At 35.9% G+C, this 23,002-nt stretch overlaps 1 protein-coding gene across 1 annotated transcript; it reads left to right on the top strand.

Moving 5' to 3' along the window:
* The first annotated feature begins 679 nt into the window (after positions 1-679).
* LOC144960631 (uncharacterized) lies at positions 680-23,002 on the top strand. The gene is made up of 12 exons (XM_078893868.1): positions 680-769; positions 4,486-4,682; positions 5,769-5,881; positions 9,355-9,470; positions 10,571-10,975; positions 11,330-12,456; positions 12,922-13,032; positions 14,174-14,234; positions 14,699-15,109; positions 16,465-16,735; positions 17,549-17,671; positions 18,607-23,002. The coding sequence occupies exons 1-12, from the start codon at positions 724-726 to the stop codon at positions 19,904-19,906; spliced, it is 4,281 nt and encodes a 1,426-aa protein (XP_078749994.1). The 5' UTR covers positions 680-723; the 3' UTR covers positions 19,907-23,002.

Below are 23,002 nucleotides of genomic sequence, written 5' to 3' on the forward strand. Positions count from 1 at the left end.
TACTCAGGTGTAAAATGAGTACCTGGTCGTTAACAGCATTGTCTCTGTGCAAAAAAAAATAATATCGCCTAACAGACGCCATGTCCCGTCCTAAATGTTAAATGTTGCTGTTTGCCAGGGACCCCTTGTAAAGAGCTTTGAGCACGTTTAGTGGATATTACGCTATATAAAAGTTGTTTTTTTTTTTGTTTTGTTTTTTTTGGTCTTAATTTATAAAAAAAATTCAACGAAACGCCACTCTCAACCCAAATATTAGAAACACTATGGAGACTATTCAATCACGTACTCAGAACAATCAAAATATTCAAAAAAAAAAAAAAAAAAGCCACGAAAGGTCGGAAAGAGATCTTGCAGACCAGTTGTCACTTGCAAAGGATGGATACCAACATGCACACATTTGCAGGTCTAATAATTGAGCCTGTAATGGACACTATTTTCCGTCGGCGACCGAGGCGTCCCAATAGGTTGATATGGAGAAGGATGGCAATAGGTCAGTAAGTCAAATCTTTAAAAAGATTTTAAGATTATCATGCTTACAAAAGTCTCAGATACGGATCTTTCGTTAGAAAATAATCACTAAAACTAAAGAAAAACAAAACAACGCCACTAAAGTTTGGATCAATAATATTTAACGATCAAACATCCACTTTCAGTATATGTTATCTTTTCATTCAACTTGTTTTGACATGCGCAAAGCATGAGCCAACGCGCGTTTGTTTAGAAATGGCGGATGTACCGTCGATACCAGCAAAGTTTTGGTCTTCGGAAGGTTCGTTGATTAGTTGCGTTCCTCAAATAAACCTAAATCATGAATTTGGGCATTGCAATGAACATAGAGTGAATGTTCATCTCTTGCAATTAATTATTTAATTTAAAAAATCAATTCTTATACTCAGGACAAACTGATCTGTTGCGAGTGGGTAGTAGTATGGGCATGGGATATGATATGATTAGGGAGTTTAATAGAAATTCTAAATGTACCTCACACACTTGAAACCAATGTCATATGAAAGAGCTGGCAACTCAGATTACAAAACAGTTTGAATTTTGTTTCTATCTTGATTAGAAATGTAGTTACGGCAGCTTAAAGTCTGAAATTTCAGACCGATTTTTACCCCAAAATTACCATTGCAAAGTTGTGACCGAAATCGCGTGATGTTGATAAAAACTGATTAAAACAGTCAATATGGAGTTCTTATCATATATTGTATACCAAAATGTTCGTCTTATCGAGGACAAATCATTTACATTAATAAAGAGGAAGATAAACATTTCAAATTAACACATTATTACATAATATGTCGCTAATGTTACATAATCAAAAACTCGGCTAGACGTAAGAAACAATTTGCTATATCACTTTTGGATTTATCCCCAATATCTCACTGAAACAATTGCAAATAATTACCCTCTTTTAATTAATATTATACATAGAGAGAATAAAAAAGGGTTTGAGAGTATTTAAATGAAAAGATATAAACGTGTTGTGTAATGACATAATGAGTTTATTTTTACCTATGGCAATTTAATAGCATATAAATAAAATGGTAGATTGAAAAAGTTCAAATAAATTGAAACAGATTCCCTATTATAATTAGAAGGAAAGTTCTGGCTTTTAATACTTTAAAAAATTCTGCTGAACCACTTTGGGTTTATTGCTATTACATCATTTGAACTGACAATTAAAATAATTTTATCCCCCCCCCCTTCTCTCTCAATGTATGGGGGTGTCAAAACTAATAGAACTTCTTATCATTATAATTATTAAGGCTAAGGCCTCTAGAATATGGATACAAATGATAAACATATCTAAACATATGGGAAAGAAACTTGATGACTTGATGGCAAAGTAAAATAAAATTAAATTAAAGCAATTGGTATTTTTAAAATATCGATATTATTGATATCGGATTTCATAAAGAGAAGAAATATACGAACTTTTAAAACAAAATCTATAAAATGCCTATAAATAAAGTTGGAAATTATGTATTCAAAATAAAAACATAGTAAATAATGTTACTGAAAATGTTATGAACTAAATTAACATAATACATAACTAAATTTAAAATATCGATATGAATATCGATATCGTCCGGCAGCCATGATGAGAAGATAATGTAAACAAGGCATTTCGGCGCAGAGTTAAAAGGTGTCTGCTCATCAATATAGAGCCCTGAAATTTGGCATGAATAAAGTTGAGATGTTATTCTAAAAATAAACGTTTTAATTTTAAAAACACACGCGGTAAATAAAAAAATAAATGCATTTGAAAATGGCCAACTTTTAACTTCATATAACTTCTGGAATTATTAATGGATTTTTTCCTTAATTGCACCGTTTAAAAGGAAATTGAAAGACGAAAATAATGATACCAAAATATCTGCGATATTCCTCTTTATAACGAAGTTATGCATCTTTAATTGAACCCCCCAAAACGCGAACGGCAATTTCCAGTCACAACTTTCCTATGGGCGAGTCGGGTCAAAATTTGACTGCCACTGCTGCTGCTCACTAAACTGCCTAGTATGATGGACAATTCAGTATGGAAACGGACGAAATACAAAATAAATAAGATGTACGTTGTCGACTGTGTGCATGACGATCAAGACAGCGGTAAATACTTCAGAAAGAAAATTTAAAGAACCCATTTTGACTAGGGATCGAAGCTTAGACCAAATGATCGTTCAAACTAGGCGGTTTATTTTAGCAGCAGCAGCTGTAGTCTAGTGTAGGAGGAGTCAAATTGATTGTCACTGTCACCCATAATTATAATGATTAAAATGGTTAAAATCCATAAGAAAGTTGTGACTGGAAATTGCCGTTCGCGGTTAGGGGGGGTTCAGTAATTGATGAATAACTTTGTTATGAAGAGGAATATTGCAGATATTTTGGTATAATTTTTTTCGTCTGTCAATTTCATTTTAAAATATTTAACATGGTGCCAACTTTAACGAAAAATCCAATTTCAGGAATTGTAGTTATGAATTTAAAATTTGGCAATTTTCAATGTCAAATGCGTTTATTTTTTATTTACAGCATGTATGTTAAAGATAAAAACGCTTGTTGTTAGAATAACATCTGAACTTTATTCATACCAAATTTCAAGGCTCTATATTTATGCGCAGACACTTTTTAATTCCACGCCGAAATGGTATGTTTTCATTATCTTCTCATCATGGCTGCCCGACGATATCGATATCTCTTAATTTAGTAATGTATTATTTTAGATTTAGTCCATATTGCTCTCAGTATTTTCATTTACTATTTTTATATTTTTTTAATTAATACTTTCCAACTCTTTTATGGGCTTCTTAATTTTCTTGTTTTTATTTTTAAAGTTTTTAAATTTGTTTTCTTTGGAAAATCCGATATTAATATTATCTATATTTTAAAAATACCAATTGCTTTAATTTTATTTCATTTTGCCATCAAAATTTCTTTCCAATTTAGATATATTGTTATCATTTGTATTCACATTAAAGGTCTTAATAATTATAGTAAGAAGTTCTATTAGTCATAAATCTTGATAACCCACACATTCAAATAGAGGGGGAAGGTAAAGGGTGGGTGGGGGGAAGGGATAAAATTATATTATTTGTCAGTCGAAATGATGTAATAGTAACAGCTATAAACTCAAACTGGTTTAGCAGAATTTTTAAAAGCCACAACTTTCCTTCTAATTTATTTGAACTTTTTCATTTTGCCATTTTATTTAAACAATTAAATTGCCAGGGGTAAAAATATACTCATTATGTCATTATGTAACACCTTTAATTCTGTCTCAAACCCTTCTTTATTCTATGTATTAAATCGAAGAGAGGAATTATTTGCAATTGTTTCAGTGAGATATTGGGGATTAATCCATAAGTGATAAAGCAAATCATGTTTCTTATGCCTAGTCTTTGTTTTGTGCGGCTATGTGATCTTTATGACCCTCGCTTTCGGATCGGAATGTCCTGTGTTCGAGCCTTGCTTGGTGCATAGTTGAGTCTTGGAAAAAGGCTCTTTACTCACATTCTCTCACTGTACTCAAGTGTAAAATGATTATTGAGCATTTATATAGCGCAATATCCACTTAACGTGCTCAATGCGCTTTACAAGGGCTCCCTGGTCAACAGCAACATTTAACATGTAGGACGAGACATGACGCCTGTTAGGCGATATTACAATTTTTCGGACAAAGACAACGCTGTTAACGGCCAGGTACTCATTTTACTCCTGAGTACGGTGAGAGAATGTGAGTAAAGAGTCTTTTCCAAGAACTCAACTATGCGCCGAGCGAGGCTCGAACCCAGGACCTTCCGATCCGAAAGCGAGTGTCATACCACTAGACCACATAGCCGCACGATTACCTCGCCATTAACAGCGTTGTCTCTGTCATTTGAGCATGTTTAGTAGATATTGCGCTCTGTAAAACCTTAACTTTAGCCAATTTTAATTATGTACCATTTGCATCATATTATGGAATAATCTATTTATTCTCAGGTATGTCCAGCAAGCATGATTCTCTGGTACCAGGAGTCAACGATGTTGGAAACCAGAGGCCAAAGCCAAAGGTCAAGGTCAAAGGTGGAAAGACCAAAGAGGTCAAGGCTGCTGTCCCGGTCAACCAGCCGTTGATTGTGGAGACCACTGACACACATGGAAAGACTACCATGTCCAGTGGTCTTTTGTCAACAGATGTAAGAAAGACAGTCTATTTTGTTTGTTTTTTTAAATTGCGGTTTTCATAAAGCACAGTATCCACTAAACGTGCTCAAAGTGCTTTACAAGGGATCCCTAGTCAACAGCAACATTAAACATCTGGGACGGGACATGACGCCTTTTTAGGCAATATTACATTTTTTTTCGGACAGAGACAACTCTGTTAACAGCCAGATACTCATTTTACACCTGAGTATGGTGAGAGAATGTGAGTAAAGAGCCTTCTCCAAGGACTCAACTATGCGCAGAGCGAGGCTCAAACTCAGGACCTTCCTATGTGAAAGCAATTGTCATACCACAAGACCACATAGCCACATATTTTGTTTAACATGTAAAGAAACTAGGAAGCAGGTACCGGCATTAGATAAAAATCTGAACAAGTGTGTATGAAAGGTGCCAGACAAAGCAAGCATGGTAGCACGTCTGATCGGTACGTAATCAGAAGGTCTGAGGTTCGATCCCCAGTCGAGGTAGACTGATTTTTTTGGGATGTTTTTTTTTCTTGTATTTTTCTTTCTTATTTTGTTCTTTCATACACACTTGTTCAGATTTTTGTTTAACATGATAGTGTTAGCAAGAACAAGACGTTATTTTTGGGATTATAATTTTTATTTATTTATTTTTTCTTGAATTCTCCTGTTTGACTTTGTAACAAATTTGAGGGATGCTGAGTTTGGTCATTAACCCTTTACAGCCAAACACATGCCCATCATTTACTACAATCTAAACTTTGAATCTTACTGTTGTGATTGTGTTTAACAACTACAAAAGACGTCTTAACTTCTACGTCATGGCACAAGACCGAAGAGCAAGAGCTCAGGTGGTCGCTGGTTCGGATAAGTAAGTAAGTGATTTTGTTTATGTTGTGTGTCTATTGTACCTCTAACGTTTTGTTTTTCTCTTTTCGTTATAGATGTCTCCTCGTGTTAAAATTTGATTAAAGCTTTAGAAATAGAAATAATCTTCAAAGTAAAATCTTCTTGGTCTCTTTCGTGATCCAAATTCACCACAACACTTACTTTAATTTAAACTTTTCATCTTATTAAAAAAAAAAAAAAAATCAGATATCCACTCTTGGGACGGACATCTCGAACCTTCAAGCAAGGGGGGTAACTCTAAAGGACCTTTGTGCAGAGGATAAAAAGAGAATTGCCAACCTTATCAAAGAACTTGCCAAGTGAGTATTTTGTCCTTTCCGTGTTATTTTTAAAGAAGAAGTTCGGCCGAATAATTATTTTTATAACACATTAGGCACAAAGGACATGAAGAATAATTGTGTTTTGTTTCTTTTTTTTTTTTTAATATTTCAAAAAAAATTATTATTAATTAATTTTTTTTTGGGAGGGGGGGGGGGGGGGGGGGGGGGTTGGTATAATTTTCATAAGTCTCTGCGTTTAATAATGAAAAATAATCAAAAACTGGAAAGTTTTGCTCCACAACAACAGAAATAACTTTTAACGTTGTTCATAGTTTTTCGATGCTTTGATTGCTATTTTTTTTGCTTTAATTTTAATGCAGATTGTCAGTTTTTAAAAATAATTTCTTGATTAATTTAATACAGAAAAAACAAATTAAGAATAGAATTTCTACCACAGCTTTATTTGCCAAAGATCTTAATGCCGATTTAATGCTGACGTCTTTTAGTATCAAATATCTTAATGCCGATGTCTTTTAGTATCAAATATCTTAATGCCGATGTCTTTTAGTATCAAATATCTTAATGCTGATGTCTTTTAGTATCAAATATCTTAATGCTGACGTCTTTTAGTATCAAATATCTTAATGCTGACGTCTTTTAGTATCAAATATCTTAATGCTGACTTCTTTTAGTATCAAATATCTTAATGCTGACATCTTTTAGTATCAAATATCTTAATGCTGACGTCTTTTAGTATCAAATATCTTAATGCTGACGTCTTTTAGTATCAAATATCTTAATGCTGACGTCTTTTAGTATCAAATATCTTAATGCCGATGTCTTTTAGTATCAAATATCTTAATGCTGACGTCTTTTAGTATCAAATATCTTAATGCTGACGTCTTTTAGTATCAAATATCTTAATGCCGATGTCTTTTAGTATCAAATATCTTAATGCTGACGTCTTTTAGTATCAAATATCTTAATGCTGACGTCTTTTAGTATCAAATATCTTAATGCTGACGTCTTTTAGTATCAAATATCTTAATGCTGACGTCTTTTAGTATCAAATATCTTAATGCTGACTTCTTTTAGTATCAAATATCTTAATGCTGATGTCTTTTAGTATCAAATATCTTAATGCTGACGTCTTTTAGTATCAAATATCTTAATGCTGATGTCTTTTAGTATCAAATATCTTAATGCTGACGTCTTTTAGTATCAAATATCTTAATTCTGATTTCTTTTAGTATCAAATATCTTAATGCTGACTTCTTTTAGTATCAAATATCTTAATGCTGATGTCTTTTAGTATCAAATATCACCAAAAATGAGGCTTTGACATGGTCTCATGTCTTTTAGTATCAAATATCACCAAAAATGAGGCTTCCACACAGCCTCATGTCTTTTAGTATCAAATATCACCAAAAATGAGGCTTCCACACAGCCTCATGTCTTTTAGTATCAAATATCACCAAAAATGAGGCTTCCACACAGCCTCATGTCTTTTAGTATCAAATATCACCAAAAATGAGGCTTCCACACAGCCTCATGTCTTTTAGTATCAAATATCACCAAAAATGAGGCTTCCACACAGCCTCATGTCTTTTAGTATCAAATATCACCAAAAATGAGGCTTCCACACAGCCTCATGTCTTTTAGTATCAAATATCACCAAAAATGAGGCTTCCACACAGCCTCATGTCTTTTAGTATCAAATATCACCAAAAATGAGGCTTCCACACAGCCTCATGTCTTTTAGTATCAAATATCACCAAAAATGAGGCTTCCACACAGCCTCATGTCTTTAAGTATCAAATATCACCAAAAATGAGGCTTCCACACAGCCTCATGTCTTTTAGTATCAAATATCACCAAAAATGAGGCTTCCACACAGCCTCATGTCTTTTAGTATCAAATATCACCAAAAATGAGGCTTCCACACAGCCTCATGTCTTTTAGTATCAAATATCACCAAAAATGAAGCTTTCACACAGCCTCATGTCTTTTAGTATCAAATATCACCAAAAATGAGGCTTTCACACAGCCTCATGTCTTTTAGTATCAAATATCACCAAAAATGAGGCTTCCACACAGCCTCATGTCTTTTAGTATCAAATATCACCAAAAATGAGGCTTCCACACAGCCTCATGTCTTTTAGTATCAAATATCACCAAAAATGAGGCTTCCACACAGCCTCATGTCTTTTAGTATCAAATATCACCAAAAATGAGGCTTCGACATGGTCTCATGTCTTTTAGTATCAAATATCACCAAAAATGAGGCTTTCACACAGCCTCATGTCTTAGTACAGATGTAGTAAATAATATGAAATTGAATGTAAGCTTCAATTTTATTACAAGAACAGATCAAATGAACGTTTCGGGTTTCCCCTTTATCAACAAAACAGGATGAATGAAACACTACAGCTGATTGAGATAATGTGGTAGTGGCGTAGTTACGATGAATGAATAAAATAATAAAATAAAATTGAAGCTTACATTCAATTTCATATTATTTATTTCTTCGAGCTTCGAGCAGTAACATTTACATTACATAGTACAGCTCTAGGAGAGGAAGTCACTTTTACTGTCTCTTCCAGACTGGAGTTCAGATGGCTCAGTTGGGAGAGCACTAGCATAACAAGCAAAGTTACAGTGCCGCAAAAAATTTTAATTCTCTGTTGTCTTCTGGCACTTTCGTACTCACTTCATTTCTTGGAAATAGACCCAGATGCAGTCTAATGATTTTTAAATTAAAAAAAAATTTTTTGGCTCTTCTGTCCACAAAGTAGTAGTGATTGGGTAGCTGGGTCACTTTGATTTGATGTAAAGTACTTGTTATAAAAAAACTTGAGCTTTTATATAGCGCAATATCCACTAAACATGCTCAAAGCGCTTTACAAGGGGTCCCTGGCCAACAGCAACACATAACATGTAGGACGAGACATGACGCCTGTTTGGCGAATTACAAATTTTTGGGACAGAGACAATGCTGTTAACGGCCAGGTACTCATTTTACACCTGAGTACGGTGAGAGAATGTGAGTAAAGAGCCTTCTCCAAGGACTCAATTATGCGCTGAGCGAGTAGTGATTGGGTAGCTGGGTCACTTTGATTTGATGTATAGTACTTACTAGCCGTAACATCCTATCTATTGATTATGGAATTACAGTTGCAGCCTGTATTTGTTTTTTTTTTGTTTTTTAAAAATATTTTACATGTAATTTTACAATTATTTGCTCTTTTTTTTTTTTCTTTCTTTATTTCTTTTTTTTTTCTTTTTTCTTTTTTTTTTCTTTCTTTTTTTTTTTCTTTTTTCTTTTTCTTTCTTTATTTTTTTTTTTTTCTTTTTCTTTCTTTCTTTTTTCTTTTTTATTTTTTTTTATTCAGCTATTATATTCATTTTTGTTCTATACATTTTTACAGTCAACAGATTCTAGAAGCTTCCTAGTCTAGTAGTTTTCACTACTTAACGTTAGTTAAATCTTCAACCTTTTTTTGTTGTTGTAGGGTTGGTGAGGAGAAGGAAAATGCAGAGCATAACCTGACAGAGGAGAGAAATCACTACCAGCAGCAGATCCTTACCCTGGTACAGCAGCAGGAGGCCATACTCAAGGAGAGAGAAGGTAAATTTACTCACGTCTCAGGAAGGTCCCGATAGCTGTGTTGGTAAATTTACCAAAATAACTTACTTTAATTTAAACTTTTCATCTTATTTAAAAAAAAAAAAAATCAGATATCCACTCTTGGGACAGACATCTCCAACCTTCAAGCAAGGGGGGTAACTCTAAAGGACCTCACAAGCGAAGAGACCGAGATCAATCAGTCGAAGAAAAAAATTTTTTTCTCACCTCCCCCTGTTCACTCAGCAGCAGTGATTGGGCAGCTGGGTCTGTTGTTAGATCTGGTGGAAAGTATTTTGCGATAGACTAGCATCCTATCCAAAGGGTAGCAAGCAGTTGCTATTGTCAGTTTCACATAATAGAAACTGGGTTCCATAGGCCGAATGGCCCTGAAGGACTACTTTTAATTTGGCCAGATGTAGTGCACGATAAGATCACAGTCAAGCCACTTTGTCACAATAAAATGTTTACTATATCTGTCAGTGCATGACATAAACAGTTGAAAGGTGAAAAATTTGGATTTGCATTTTCTGCATTTTCTGAAAGAATATGCTCACCAGAGTATTTTAATCTTTATTTGAAGTAAATCGTGTGATTTTTCATGAAGTTATGGTCAGATGTATGGGAAATGTATCCAGCAACTTTTCTAAAATTTCATACTTTTTCAACTTGACTAACTATAAAAAAATATTTAGAAGTGAAAGCTTTTGATATTTCCCGAAGATGTACAAAAAGGGTTGATTTAATCATTATGCCAAGAACTCATTTTGGATAACTAAACTTTTGGGTGATCTCAAACTAAGTACACTGATAGTGTGCTCTTGGAATCTACAACTGTTCCCTATTTGAACCATTTCCCTTTGTTTTACTTTTTCCTCAAGGCCTTTTAATTGTACATAGAGAATGTTTTTACTATCCAATTTTCTTCCTTTTTACTGGCGTCAATATGACCTAAATGTGTTGCAAGCGCCGCAAAACCCTTAAAAACAAAAACAAACAAATAGGCACGTCAGCATTTGTAAAAGATTACTTTTTATTTTAAAAAGAAAACCTGTCATGACATCATTCACCCCGTTTTCGTCATGTCTCATTTCTCCTTACAGATGTACAAAACAGGCTGTTGGAGTATCAGAGTTACATTGTCAAACTGCAGCAACAACAGCAACTACAACAGCTTCTCCAGCATCAAAAAAAGAATCGCCACTCAAAGCAACAGCAGCAGCAGCAGCAGCAACAAGAAGACCAGCCAAAACAACAAGAGCAGCATCACAGCAGAGTTAAAGATAATCTTAACGAAGCTGTGAAAAATAGTGGTGGCGTCTATCCGCAGCGGCAGCAACCAAAACATCGTCAATCAAAACAACGGCCACAATCACAGGGTGACGATTCGGAGGACAAGAATGATCAAAGGATTAGAAGGAATGCTGGTCATGCAGTGATTTCCTCTGGTCTCAGGGACACACAATGTATCTGGCTTGAAGATGAGAGAAGTTTGGAAAGGGACGAAGGTAATGGATTGAAAATGATTATTGTTATTATTGGTGTTGTTGATGTTGTTGTTGTTGTTGTTCTTCTTCTTCTTCTTCTTCTTCTTCTTCTTCTTCTTCTTCTTCTTATTATTATTATTATTATTATTATTATTATTATTATTATTATTATTATTATTATTATTATTATTATTATTATTATTATTATTGTTATTGTTATTTTATTATTATTATTATTATTATTATTATTATTATTATTATTATTATTATTATTATTATTATTATTATTATTATTGTTGTTGTTGTTGTTGTTGTTGTTGTTGTTGTTGTTGTTGTTGTTATTATTATTGATATGACCATTTCTAATCCACACAGATTTCGTCATAGAAGAACCCTCTACCCACATTTACATCAACGAAACAAATGCCACAGCTACAGACCAATCAGATCCGTTGGACGGGCTTTCAACTTATGTCCTCCCTTCACAGTCCCCACCTCCTCAACCCGTGATTGACAGCTCTAGCTCTAGGCCCCTCCCACATCGACCTTTCACTGCTATGATTGACAAGCAACTGACCAAAGAGAGGAGAAAGGTGGAAGAAGTGGTCGAGAATGTTAAGATGAAGACTAATCACGACAACAATGATAGAGAAGAAGGGGTGGGGCTTCGTTATACAGAGGATTTGAGAACAGGTGCTCCAGTTAGTCCAGAGAAGGCAGAATTGTTTTCCAGGTTTATGGGTGTCCAGTCAAGACCCCATCGTGCTGATGGTATCGCTGTCAACAACAAAAATCATAACGACGACGATGATCATTTCAATAGAGAAAAGCAGATGGAACTCAAAAGACGCGAAACAGGGAGGAGGATTGCCGATGAGAGAAGGTCTGTCGATGCGGCAAAAGATACCAAGAAAAAAGAACGCCATCATCAATATCATACTAAACCGTCAAAGACACATCAACATCGACACCCTCCCACCAAATCCCTGGGTGTTTTTTTCCCTCCAATCATGTCCAGCACACAAAAGAGTTCTGACATCGGAGACTACGTGTCCGATGCCGATTCTACTCTCGTCTCCGATACGAAGAGAGACGTTGAAAGATTTAAAGGTGTTGATAATGATGATGGTGGTGTTGGCGATGATGATGATGATGTTGTTGATGTTGGAGCAAGAAAAGGGAAAACAATACAGATGGCTAGTCAAGACGTGGATCGGAATGATGCCCATGCTGGCTTCATTCATGGGAAAAATGAAAAAGCTAAACCAATCAAAATGAAGGATGGCGGCGGGGAAAGTTGGAATGTGAATATGCGTGGCACGGATAATGATGATGATGATGATGATGACAATGGTGATGCTGCCAGTGGGAGGAGGATGGCAAATGCAAGATTAGTTGCCGGAGGTGTTGGTGTCGACGAAGACGACTACGACAGCAACTTCAAAAATTTAATGGAGAGCCAGTTGGGAGCTGACAAGGACTTCTTACACTATTATAAAAAGGTAAAGTTAGTTTCATTGGTTTTTTTTGTTGTTGTTGTTGCTGGTTGAAGAAGGGATTTGAGCCTGAAACGTTCTGTATTTGCCATTTTGTTCTTTTTTTTTTAAGTTGTTATATTCATTTTTTTATATACTCTATATAGAAAAGTAACCCTTCAGAGCCATAAGGCCCATGGAGCTGAAGTTTATCCCAGTTTCTATAATGCAAAACGGACAATATCAATTGCTTGCTACCATTTGGATAGGATGCTAGTCTTTTTTTCCACCAGATCTAACAGATCCAGCTACCCGATCACTGCTCGATGGACAGAGGGTTTGGAAAAGAAATCTGGACACTTTAAAAAGCTATAATTTAAAAACATCCACTTTTTCTTCCCTATTTAACTATTACTGCTACTGTCATCACCATTTTCAAATCAATGTTTCATTTGTTTGTTTGTTTTGTTTTTTTTCTATTTTTTATCCCAGCTTTCTGCATCAGAAAGGAAGAGAGAATTGTTGAATCAGCGAGCTGCCTTGCTCGAGGAGCAAAACAAGTTACGCCATCTTTTGACAAAACACGAACAACACAATTATAAGGTTTGATTCTGTCTTGTAGCCCTTTAATGGCGAAGCAAATCTTCTCAGAAATCGTAACTTTATATTTATTTGGTTGTGACCTTTGTAGTGTATGTGCTCCATCCATGTTTTTGATCCTTTGTGGAAATTGGATCCAATAGTCTGATGTCACGTCGCCAAGCAACGGCGGCCATCATGGTTCTAAACAAAGAAAATCATTACTTTTTATTCTTCCTGCTGGCTAGAACTTTTCATATGTCTTGTGATCAGAATGTGTAAAAGTCAAAACATGATCAGATTTATAATGTTTTTTTTCTTCTGGATACGTTTTTATGCTCATCGGAGAAATATTTCATTAGGGCGTCCGCCATTGTTCTGATAGTTTACGGCCAGTTACTATGTTACCGTGAGAAGGAAGTGATGTCATGACTGTTGATGAGTATTTCAGATTCTTATAATTAGCATCTATTTGTTATTATTACCATTATTCCCATTACAATCAAACCTCATTATACCACCCCCTATTAGACTACCAACCTCATTGACTGCCAATATTTTGCCTTGAATAGATCATTTCTCAATACGACTTAGTAAATAGTAATAGTAAATAATGAATTTATATAGCACCTAAACATCCATGTTAATCGTGCTGTGCGGCGCTTTACATAATAAAAATGAAAATAAAAATAAAAATGTTTAAAAACAACAAAATTGAAAATCACGACACTACAAGATACATCATAAGCATGCATACGAAAAAAACAAAATCAAAGCAACATCTATTTTATTAAAAATAAGCCTCGCGGAACAACTCAGTCTTCAGACATTTCACGATCTCGAGGAGTCGTAAGAGGAACTCAAGATAGTTCCTCCGTTTGAAACCACCTTTTTTTGGAGTGGTGGACAGCATCAATTGTAGAGCATCTCTCTCGTGGCCAGGCAGGGTTACTGTAACAGTCAGGTCATGGGTTCGATTCCTCATCACCGCAAAGCTTTTATTCTCTATTGTCTTCTGGCACTTTTCTACTCATTCATTTCTTGTTATGACCAAGTTTGTTATAATATCGCCAATTTTGCCTTGGTCCCAAACATGGCAATATTACGAGATTTCATTGTATAATCTTTATTATTATTTTTTTCTTTTCTTTATTATTTTCTACAGAGACAGCAATTCCTAGGTAACATCCAAGAGACCGAAACGAGGAGCCGAAATTTTGAAAAAAGTAAGCATCTGTATATTTCATTTACATAGCGGCCAACCGTCCTAATAAAATCGTGGCTGTCCCGGTTTGGCAATCTGGACAATTGTTGTTTTTTTTAACAGACTGTTTATGTGTATGGAAATGGCCCTTGGATTATTCTTTATCGACTAGCAAATTAAAAACAAGGAACAGATATGATTGTATATTTATATATACGTATATATGTATGAGAAGCAAGATAGGTTTGGTTTGTGTTATGTGTTGTGTTGTGTTGTGTGTGTGTGTGTGTGTGTGCTTGTGTGTGTAAATGATTATGTTTCAGCCAAAGTAATTTGTAATTCAAGCGCTTAGAGTCTGGTGTCGTGGAGTTATAGCGCTATATAAGTTTTCAGCATTATTATTATTGTTATTATTATTAATATAAATTATATACTCTAAATTATTTTGTCACTGACAATTGTTTTCTTCTTCCTTATTCATAACAGATGGCTTGGAGAAAGGGGAAAAGGAAGAAGAGTTTCATAGCCCTGATCCTATGTCCGATGTTGTGTCAGGTCATGGCCTGAAGAAAGGGAGAGCAGTCAGTAGTGTGAATAGAAAGGGGCATAACTCTGCAAGTCACCGAGATGACAGGCAGTCGGTGTCTGCGGCGGTGGCTGTAGCAAGAAACAAAAGGGATGGACAGGAGTTGAAGATTGGAGGAGGGAGTGGGAGGAAAGGAGGAGCAAGAGAAAATGATGGTGAAGGTCAAGGTCATAGGTTACGAGGTCGGGATGGGGACGAGTGCGTCACCTATGACAAGAACGATAACAGGATGGGTGCTGGTGGTGGTGGTGGTGTTGATGGTATGGACGCTGTTGTGAAAAGATTGGAGTACTCCTTTTTATCAAATACAGGCAAGTATTGGGGCACAATGATGATGATGATGAGATTGATAAGAAAGAGAGAGAGATAGAGAGTATGTGTGTTTGTGTGTGTGTGAGAGAGAGAGAGAGAGAGAGAATAAGTAGGAGTGAAATATCTGTTCAATGTTATAGTTATCATATAACGTTATAACAAGTGTAACTAAATGACAAATTGCCTTATTTATGGACAATAAAGATCTATTATTATTATTGTTCCATTGGTACTGGATAAAGTTGACGACCTTGTTCAGCTATGTGGTCTAGTGGTATGACACTCGCTTTGGGATCGGAAGGTCCCGTCCTACATGTTAAATCAGGCCTGTAAATCTATTGTCGGATTTTCGACAGTACGATTTTGCTCTTAAGTGCTAATTTTTAAAAAAAAGAATAATAGTAATAATAGAATTCGTAACGTCAAAGAACAGAACCGATAAAAAATAAAGTAAAAGACTTTTATTTCGTTCCTCGAAAAAAAAATAGATTTTATTCCGTTTCAAATGCCGACTTAAAAAAAAAAAAAAAACAATTTCATTTGTCGCATCAAAGACAAAACAAAATTTGCCGTCTATCTGTTAGCTATAATATTATCATGCCACCTACAAGCTCCGCTAGACGTGGATGTATTCACTGCCTGCCTACTGTGCCACAGCCAGCGAGAGTGGGTCGCGAAGTTCGTGCGAGTCGTCCTCACACACACACCTAGTCAGTAAATAACACACGCACAGAAGTGTGTCGAACAGGACCGGAAGGTTTCTCTCTATTTTGCTACCGACACACATGCATATCTCCGGTTCTTATTTCTCGGTCTCTATATTTTTTTGGTTCCGTCTGGATGTGAGATGGGAAAAAAATAATGCGAAATAATTATTTTTCTTCGAAATATATATTCTCCTTCGAAAGCTCTCACACGACCGCACCACCTCTTCTTCTTCTTCTTCTTCTTCTTCTTCTTCTTCTTCTTCTTCTTCTTCTTCTTCTTCTTCTTCTTCTTCTTCTTCTTCTTCTTCTTCTTCTTCTTCTTCTTCTTCTTCTGTTTCTTCTTCTTCTTCTTCTTCTTCTTCTTCTTCTTCTTCTTCTTCTTCTTCTTCTTCTTCTTCTTCTTCTTCTATAAGAATTAATCCAAATAAACAAAAGAATCAGCATAAACATTTAACACAAACAGGAGCGAAGATACGCAGCTTCCTGTGTCAAGCACGAGATACACATCAGGAATTGTTCTCTTCCTTTCATTTTACTAACTCAGACCTGAACTGCCCTATATCGCAAACGCCGTAAAAGCAATCAAAACCAATTTTTGTTAAAGCAACTATTCACACGTTCACCCTGCTTTGTGTTTTTTTTTTCAGAGGAGGAAGTGACATCACCAACCTCCAACCTTGACAAAAAATTCATTGTGACACCTGACAACAACCAGAACAACAACAACGATGATGATGCGACACCTGCATCAGACAGTGGACATCTTCATCATCCGAAGGAAAGTATAGCTATGACCACTAATACTACTACTACTACTACTACTGCTACAGATCTGAAGAATGCTGCTGTCGTTTCCTCTCCGACGCCTGCAACGGTAGATGCTGGGACCAGCATGTCATTTGCTTCTTCCATTCCAAGGTCAGGGTCATTATCCGTCTCAGGAATGAATAGATTGATATAAATATAAATAAATAAAATAAAATTCCCTTCATTTTGAGCTTTTTTAATATAGCGCAATATCCACTAAACGTGCTCAAAGCGCTTTACAAGGGGTCCCGGACCGACAGCAACATTTAACATGTAGGACGGGACATGACGGATGTTAGGCGATATTACAATTTTTTTCCGGGCAGAGACAACTTTGTTCACGGCCTGGTACTCATTTTACACCTGAGTACGTGAGAGAATGTGAGTAAAGGTCTTTTCCCAGGACTGAACTATGCGCAGATACCCTGGCTGAGAAGGAAACAGTCGAATGTATGGTTAGTTTTGGGAGATGATATTTTTTTCCTTGTAAATCATCTCTCCGTTATGCACCGTATTATGTTTTATATACATATTATATATATTTGTAAACATTTGAGTCTTCCTCTTAGTGGAGACCTGTGCTTGTGTCTGGATGAGACTTTTAGGTGATCTCAAACTAAGTATTTTGATGGTGTGCTCTTGGAATCTACATCTGTTTGCAATTTGAAACAATTCCCCTTTGTATTACTTTTTCTTGGGTGCTTTAATTGTAATTCTAGAACTTTTTACTATCCCATTTTCTTCCTTCTTACTGGCACTGATATGACATTAATGTGTTGCAAGTGCCGTAAAACCCTTAAAAACAAACATACAATGCTGAACAAAACAAATAGAAAAATGCGATTTGTAAATAATTAAAAAAAAAAAAGAATTTTACAAATCAGCCATCTTACCCCAGACTACTTTTTTTGTTTAACATTTCAGCGATGTCTTGTTGGTGGAAAAACCAGAGACGTTGAACAAGGTGAAGGACACAAGACATTCCAGTCACAAAAAGACACCCAGTCACCAGTCGGTGTCCAGACCTCGCTTCAGTGAATCTCCTGGGTTGGTTTTTCTATTTCCTTGACACACTTACACACACACACACTTACACAATCACACACACACACACATACACACTCTCTCTCTTTCTGTCTCTCTGTCTTCTCTCTCTCTCTCTCTCTCTCTTACTCTCTCTCTTTCTGTCTCTCTGTCTTCTCTCTCTCTCTCTCTCTCTCTCTATCCTGAATTCAGGCTTGCTAACCAGTATGATTTCGAACCGACTTAGAACCAACCATAGTCGCAGCAAAGAAAGCCTCTATCGATGGAGACTCATTGACTCACCAATCTGCCAATACTGCAAAGGGGCACGTCAAACCATCGACCATCTGGTCCTGCAATGCCCGGTAACAAGATTGGAAGGGGGGTACGAAACATTCTTTGAAGCCGGAGATGACCTGACATCAGGGATCGACAAACATAATCTGGAGGTGTAGCCATACGCTACTACTCAAGGGAAATTTGGTTTCTTATGATGACTGAATTAAAAGAATAAATAAAACATTGTGAAACGCGTGGAGCATCGTAATTCCCTGAAAATGACGTAAAAACTAGAGCATTTATAAAGCGCAATATTCACTAAAAGTGCTCAAAGCGTTTTACAAGGGGTCCCTAGTCAACAGCAACACTTAAACATGTAGGACAACACATGACGCCTGATAGGTGATAATACATTTTTTTCCAATAGAGACTATGTTGTTAATGACCAGGTATCTATTTTACACCAATTTATTTGAGATAATGTGAGTAAAGAGCCTTTTCCAAGGACTCAACTATGTGCCACTCAGAGAAGGATTTGAACCCTGGACCTTCCAATCCGAGGGCGAGTGTCATCATACCACAAGTCCACATAGCCACACCTCCATAAATATTCATTTTTATTTTGTGTCCATCCGTTTCAAAGTCTAAATTGTTTCTTGTTTTCTTGTTTTCATTTTCAGGGATAAGACTCTAGCTGTGCTCAAGATAATCAACTCTCTTCCCGGTGAGAATGAAAACGATGATGATGATAAAGATGGCAACAGCCATCGTTTCCGGACTGCCCCGACCAAAGAAAGAGTTACACAGTCACTACCTCCACAACCTTACCACCTACCAAAGACATTTACAAACAATTCCAAAACACACCAACACTCTAAACCGTCCCATAACAACAACAGTTTTCCTGATGACTGGAATAACGGACTCGATCTGAAACTGAAGCCTAAAGCTGATGGAAGGAGTGATCAGAATTATAATCAACGACAGATAACCTCAACTTCTACTTCCAAAACAAGAAAATCTCTTTTCAGAGAGGGAAGGAAAGCTGTGAGAAATAGCGATGGCGATGATGAGGATGATTTTGGTATTAATGAGAATAGGTGGAGTTCAGAGTTAAGAGTTCAAGGGTCAACATTGAAACCTTCGTCAACGTTAAGGGGTGAGGGGAGGAGTAGATGGGTGGGAGGTTTGAGGCCCGGGGATAGGAATAGAAATAGAAAGCCTGGACATTTTTCTGGTTTAGGAAATAAAGATAAAAATAGTAACAGGGAAACGTTATTGAGGCGGAGTAAGACTGGAGGGAAAGGGTTAAGAGTTGATGAGGAGTTGGAAGTCTTTGATTGTGTGGGTTTAAAGGAAGAGAGGTTGAATGGGTTGAGGAAGATTGTGTCTGGTGGTGGTGGTGGTGGTGGGAATGGTGATGATGATGATGGTGTTGATGATGATGATGATGAGACATTTTATGATTATGACGATAATGATGATAGTAATCTTGATGATTTGTTCTTGTCGTTGTCGGGAGGTGAGGAATTTGTCGATGATGATGATGATAACGATGATGGATATAACAAATATAATAATGATGTGAGAGGTGTTAGGGGTAGTAGGCGTTTAACTGAATACGATGATGGTGAGGATGAGGGCAAGATGTGGGACTCTGTGATAAAATCTTTGAATCCGATTCCGAATACGAAATCGAAAGCGAGAATGAAATACAACAATGTAAATCTTATAGATGACGATGATGTTGATAACAATGACGATGACTTAAAGGTTGTTAAAGTTGATTACGATGACAACGATGATGGTGGTGATGTTGATGACGAGGACAGCGATTCTCATCATGGGTCCTACCTGCATCTTCAAACTGATGACTTGAGTGATGAAGTTCTCCCGAGCCGACGTAAGAAAGATGAACTCGATGTGGAGGACAGCGAGGAAAGTGCTATTCTGGAGGATGTTTTCTTTGTCAATTATTAGTTGTGAAGTTTGATACTTTGTCAATTATTAGTTGTGAAGTTTGATACTTTGTCAATTATTAGTTTTGGAGTTTGATACTTTGTCAATTATTAGTTGTGAAGTTTGGTACTTTGTCAATTATTAGTTGTGAAGTTTGGTACTTTGTCAATTATTAGTTGTGAAGTTTGATACTTTGTCAATTATTAGTTGTGAAGTTTGATACTTTTCAATAATTAGTTGTGAAGTTTGATACTTTGTTAATTATTAGTTGTGAAGTTCCATACTTTGTCAATTATTAGTTGTGAAGTTTGATACTTTGTCAATTATTAGTTGTGAAGTTTCATACTTTGTCAATTATTAGTTGTGAAGTTTCATACTTTGTCAATACTTTGTCAATTATTAGTTGTGGAGTTTGATACTTTGTCAATTATTAGTTGTGAAGTTTGATACTTTGTCAATTATTAGTTGTGAAGTTTGATACTTTGTCAATTATTAGTTGTGAAGTTTGATACTTTGTCAATTATTAGTTGTGAAGTTTGATACTTTGTCAATTATTAGTTGTGAAGTTTGATACTTTGTCAATTATTAGTTTTGGAGTTTGATACTTTGTCAATTATTAGTTGTGAAGTTTGATACTTTGTCAATTATTAGTTGTGAAGTTTGATACTTTGTCAATTATTAGTTGTGAAGTTTGATACTTTGTCAATAATTAGTTGTGAAGTTTGATACTTTGTCAATAATTAGTTGTGAAGTTTGATACTTTGTCAATTATTAGTTGTGAAGTTTGATACTTTGTCAATTATTAGTTGTGAAGTTTGATACTTTGTCAATAATTAGTTGTGAAGTTTGATACTTTGTCAATTATTAGCTGTGAAGTTTGATACTTTGTCAATTATTAGTTGTGAAGTTTGATACTTTGTCAATTATTAGTTGTGAAGTTTGATACTTTGTCAATTATTAGTTGTGGAGCTTGATACTTTGTCAATTATTAGTTGTGGAGCTTGATACTTTGTCAATTATTAGTTGTGGAGTTTGATACTTTGTCAATTATTAGTTGTGAAGTTTGATACTTTGTCAATTATTAGTTGTGAAGTTTGATACTTTGTCAAAAACAAAGATGATGTAAATTATATCTACTCCTGTTTATTATGATCAGAGATAACTGGTGTAAATATTTTAGGTGTCTCCCCTTATCAACAAAATAATGGATGGGGTCTTCTGACCTCCCATGGTGGGCAGGAGGTCACTTGCTGTGTCTTCCGTCCCCGTATATCTGTTTTCTGAGTCTTTATATTGGAATGGGATTACTCTGTTTTGTCCTGGTCCTTGCCAAAGGTACTTGCTGTGTTTTCTATCCCATTATGTCTGTTTTCCAACATGCTTTCTGTCTTGGTCTTGGAATGAGATACTGGATGGGGTTCCTGGCCTCCCATAGTGGGCAGATAGGTACTTACTGCGTCTTCTATCCCCCTATATCTGTTGTCCAACTTGCTTTCTGTCTTTGTCTTGGAATGAGATTACTTGGTTTTGTCCTGGCCCTGGCCGGAGTCCTAGCAGGGAGGGAAACAGTTAAATGTATAGTTAGTTTTGGGAAATGATATTTTTTTCCTTATAAATCATCTCTCTGTTATGCATTATATCATGTTTTCTTTATATTATCTGTCATCTGCATTTTTTGCAGCCGCAAATGGCAATTTGTGGCCGCAAATATCAGGAAATCGTGGCAAATTTTGGGAAAATTGGCAAATCGCGTGGCAAATTTTTGGGGGAAAAAAAGAAGCGAAAACAAAATAAAGAAAAAAAAAGTGCGAAACTTGAGAAATGTTGCAGCTTTGCCTGGGCCCAAACCAAGGGAAGCTACTTTCTACGGATAATGATCCTTTAAAATCTTTGTAACAACGCTAATGTGTAAATTAATAAATGTAGCCTCCTTAAATGTAAGAAATTGTCTTTTATATATATTGTTTTCTGTATCGCGTGTTAATTTTTACTGAAACGCTTAGTTCCTCTCGGCAAATTTTTTGGCAAATTTTGGTCTTTTTGGCAAATTCCTTGGCAAATTTTGGGGGTTTTTTGGGCAACTTTTGGCAAATTTTAGGTCCCAATTTGGCAAAAAATGCAGATGACAGTATTATATATGATTTGTAAAACATTTGAGTGTATTCCTCTTAGTGGGGACCTGTGCTTGTGTCTGTACGAGACTTTTAGTGATCTCAAACTAAGTACTTTGATAGTGTGCTCTTGGAATCTACACCTGTTTCTTATTTGAACCAATACCCCTTTGTCTTACCTTTTCTTGGGTACTTTAATTGTAATTCTAGAACTTTTTACTATCACATTTTCTTCCTTTTTTACTGGCGCTGATATGACCTTAAACGTGTTGCAAGTGCCGTATAACCCTTAAAAACCAAATAAAAACAAACGATACAAGGGATCTCCACCTGGTCTGTCAGCAGCTATTCTTGGGGCCATCTCAAGGGACAGAACTCTCTGTTTTAGTAGATCCCTTCTATCCCCCTATATTATTATCTTTCCCTGTTACTTTCTATGTTTATTTTTGTTCTGGATTCTCACAGGACAGAGGTACTTATTTGAAACAGAAGCAATCAGATGTATAGTTCCCACTTTTTTTTGTGTACGGCTATGTGATCTAGTGGTATGACACTCGCTTTCGGATCGGAAGGTCCTGGGTTCGAGCCTCGCGCTCAGCGCATAGTTGAGTCCTTGGAAAAGGCTCTTTACTCACATTCTCTCACCGTACTCAGGTGTAAAATGAGTACCTGGTCGTTAACAGCGTTGTCTTTGTCCGAAAAAATTGTAATATCACCTAACAGGCGTCATGTCCCGTCCTACATATTAAATGTTTCTGTTGACCAGAGATCCCTTGTAAAGTGCTTTGAGCACATTTAGTGGATATTGCGCTATATAAAGCTCAATTTTTAAATATTTTTTTTGAGAGATGACGTTTTTTTTTCCTTGTAAAAAAAGCATTTATCTGTTACATAATAGTCCATAGTACATACTATGCCCTTTACCCTTAACCTTTAACCCTTAACCCTTAACCCTAACCCTAACCAATAAAAAGACAGTGTTACACCTACACGGTGACTGGTCTCT

Source organism: Berghia stephanieae, chromosome 15 (genome assembly GCF_034508935.2).
Source record: "Berghia stephanieae isolate SIO BIC M18660-M18661 chromosome 15, UCSD_Bste_1.3, whole genome shotgun sequence".
In the NCBI taxonomy this organism is placed as follows: domain Eukaryota; kingdom Metazoa; phylum Mollusca; class Gastropoda; order Nudibranchia; family Aeolidiidae; genus Berghia; species Berghia stephanieae.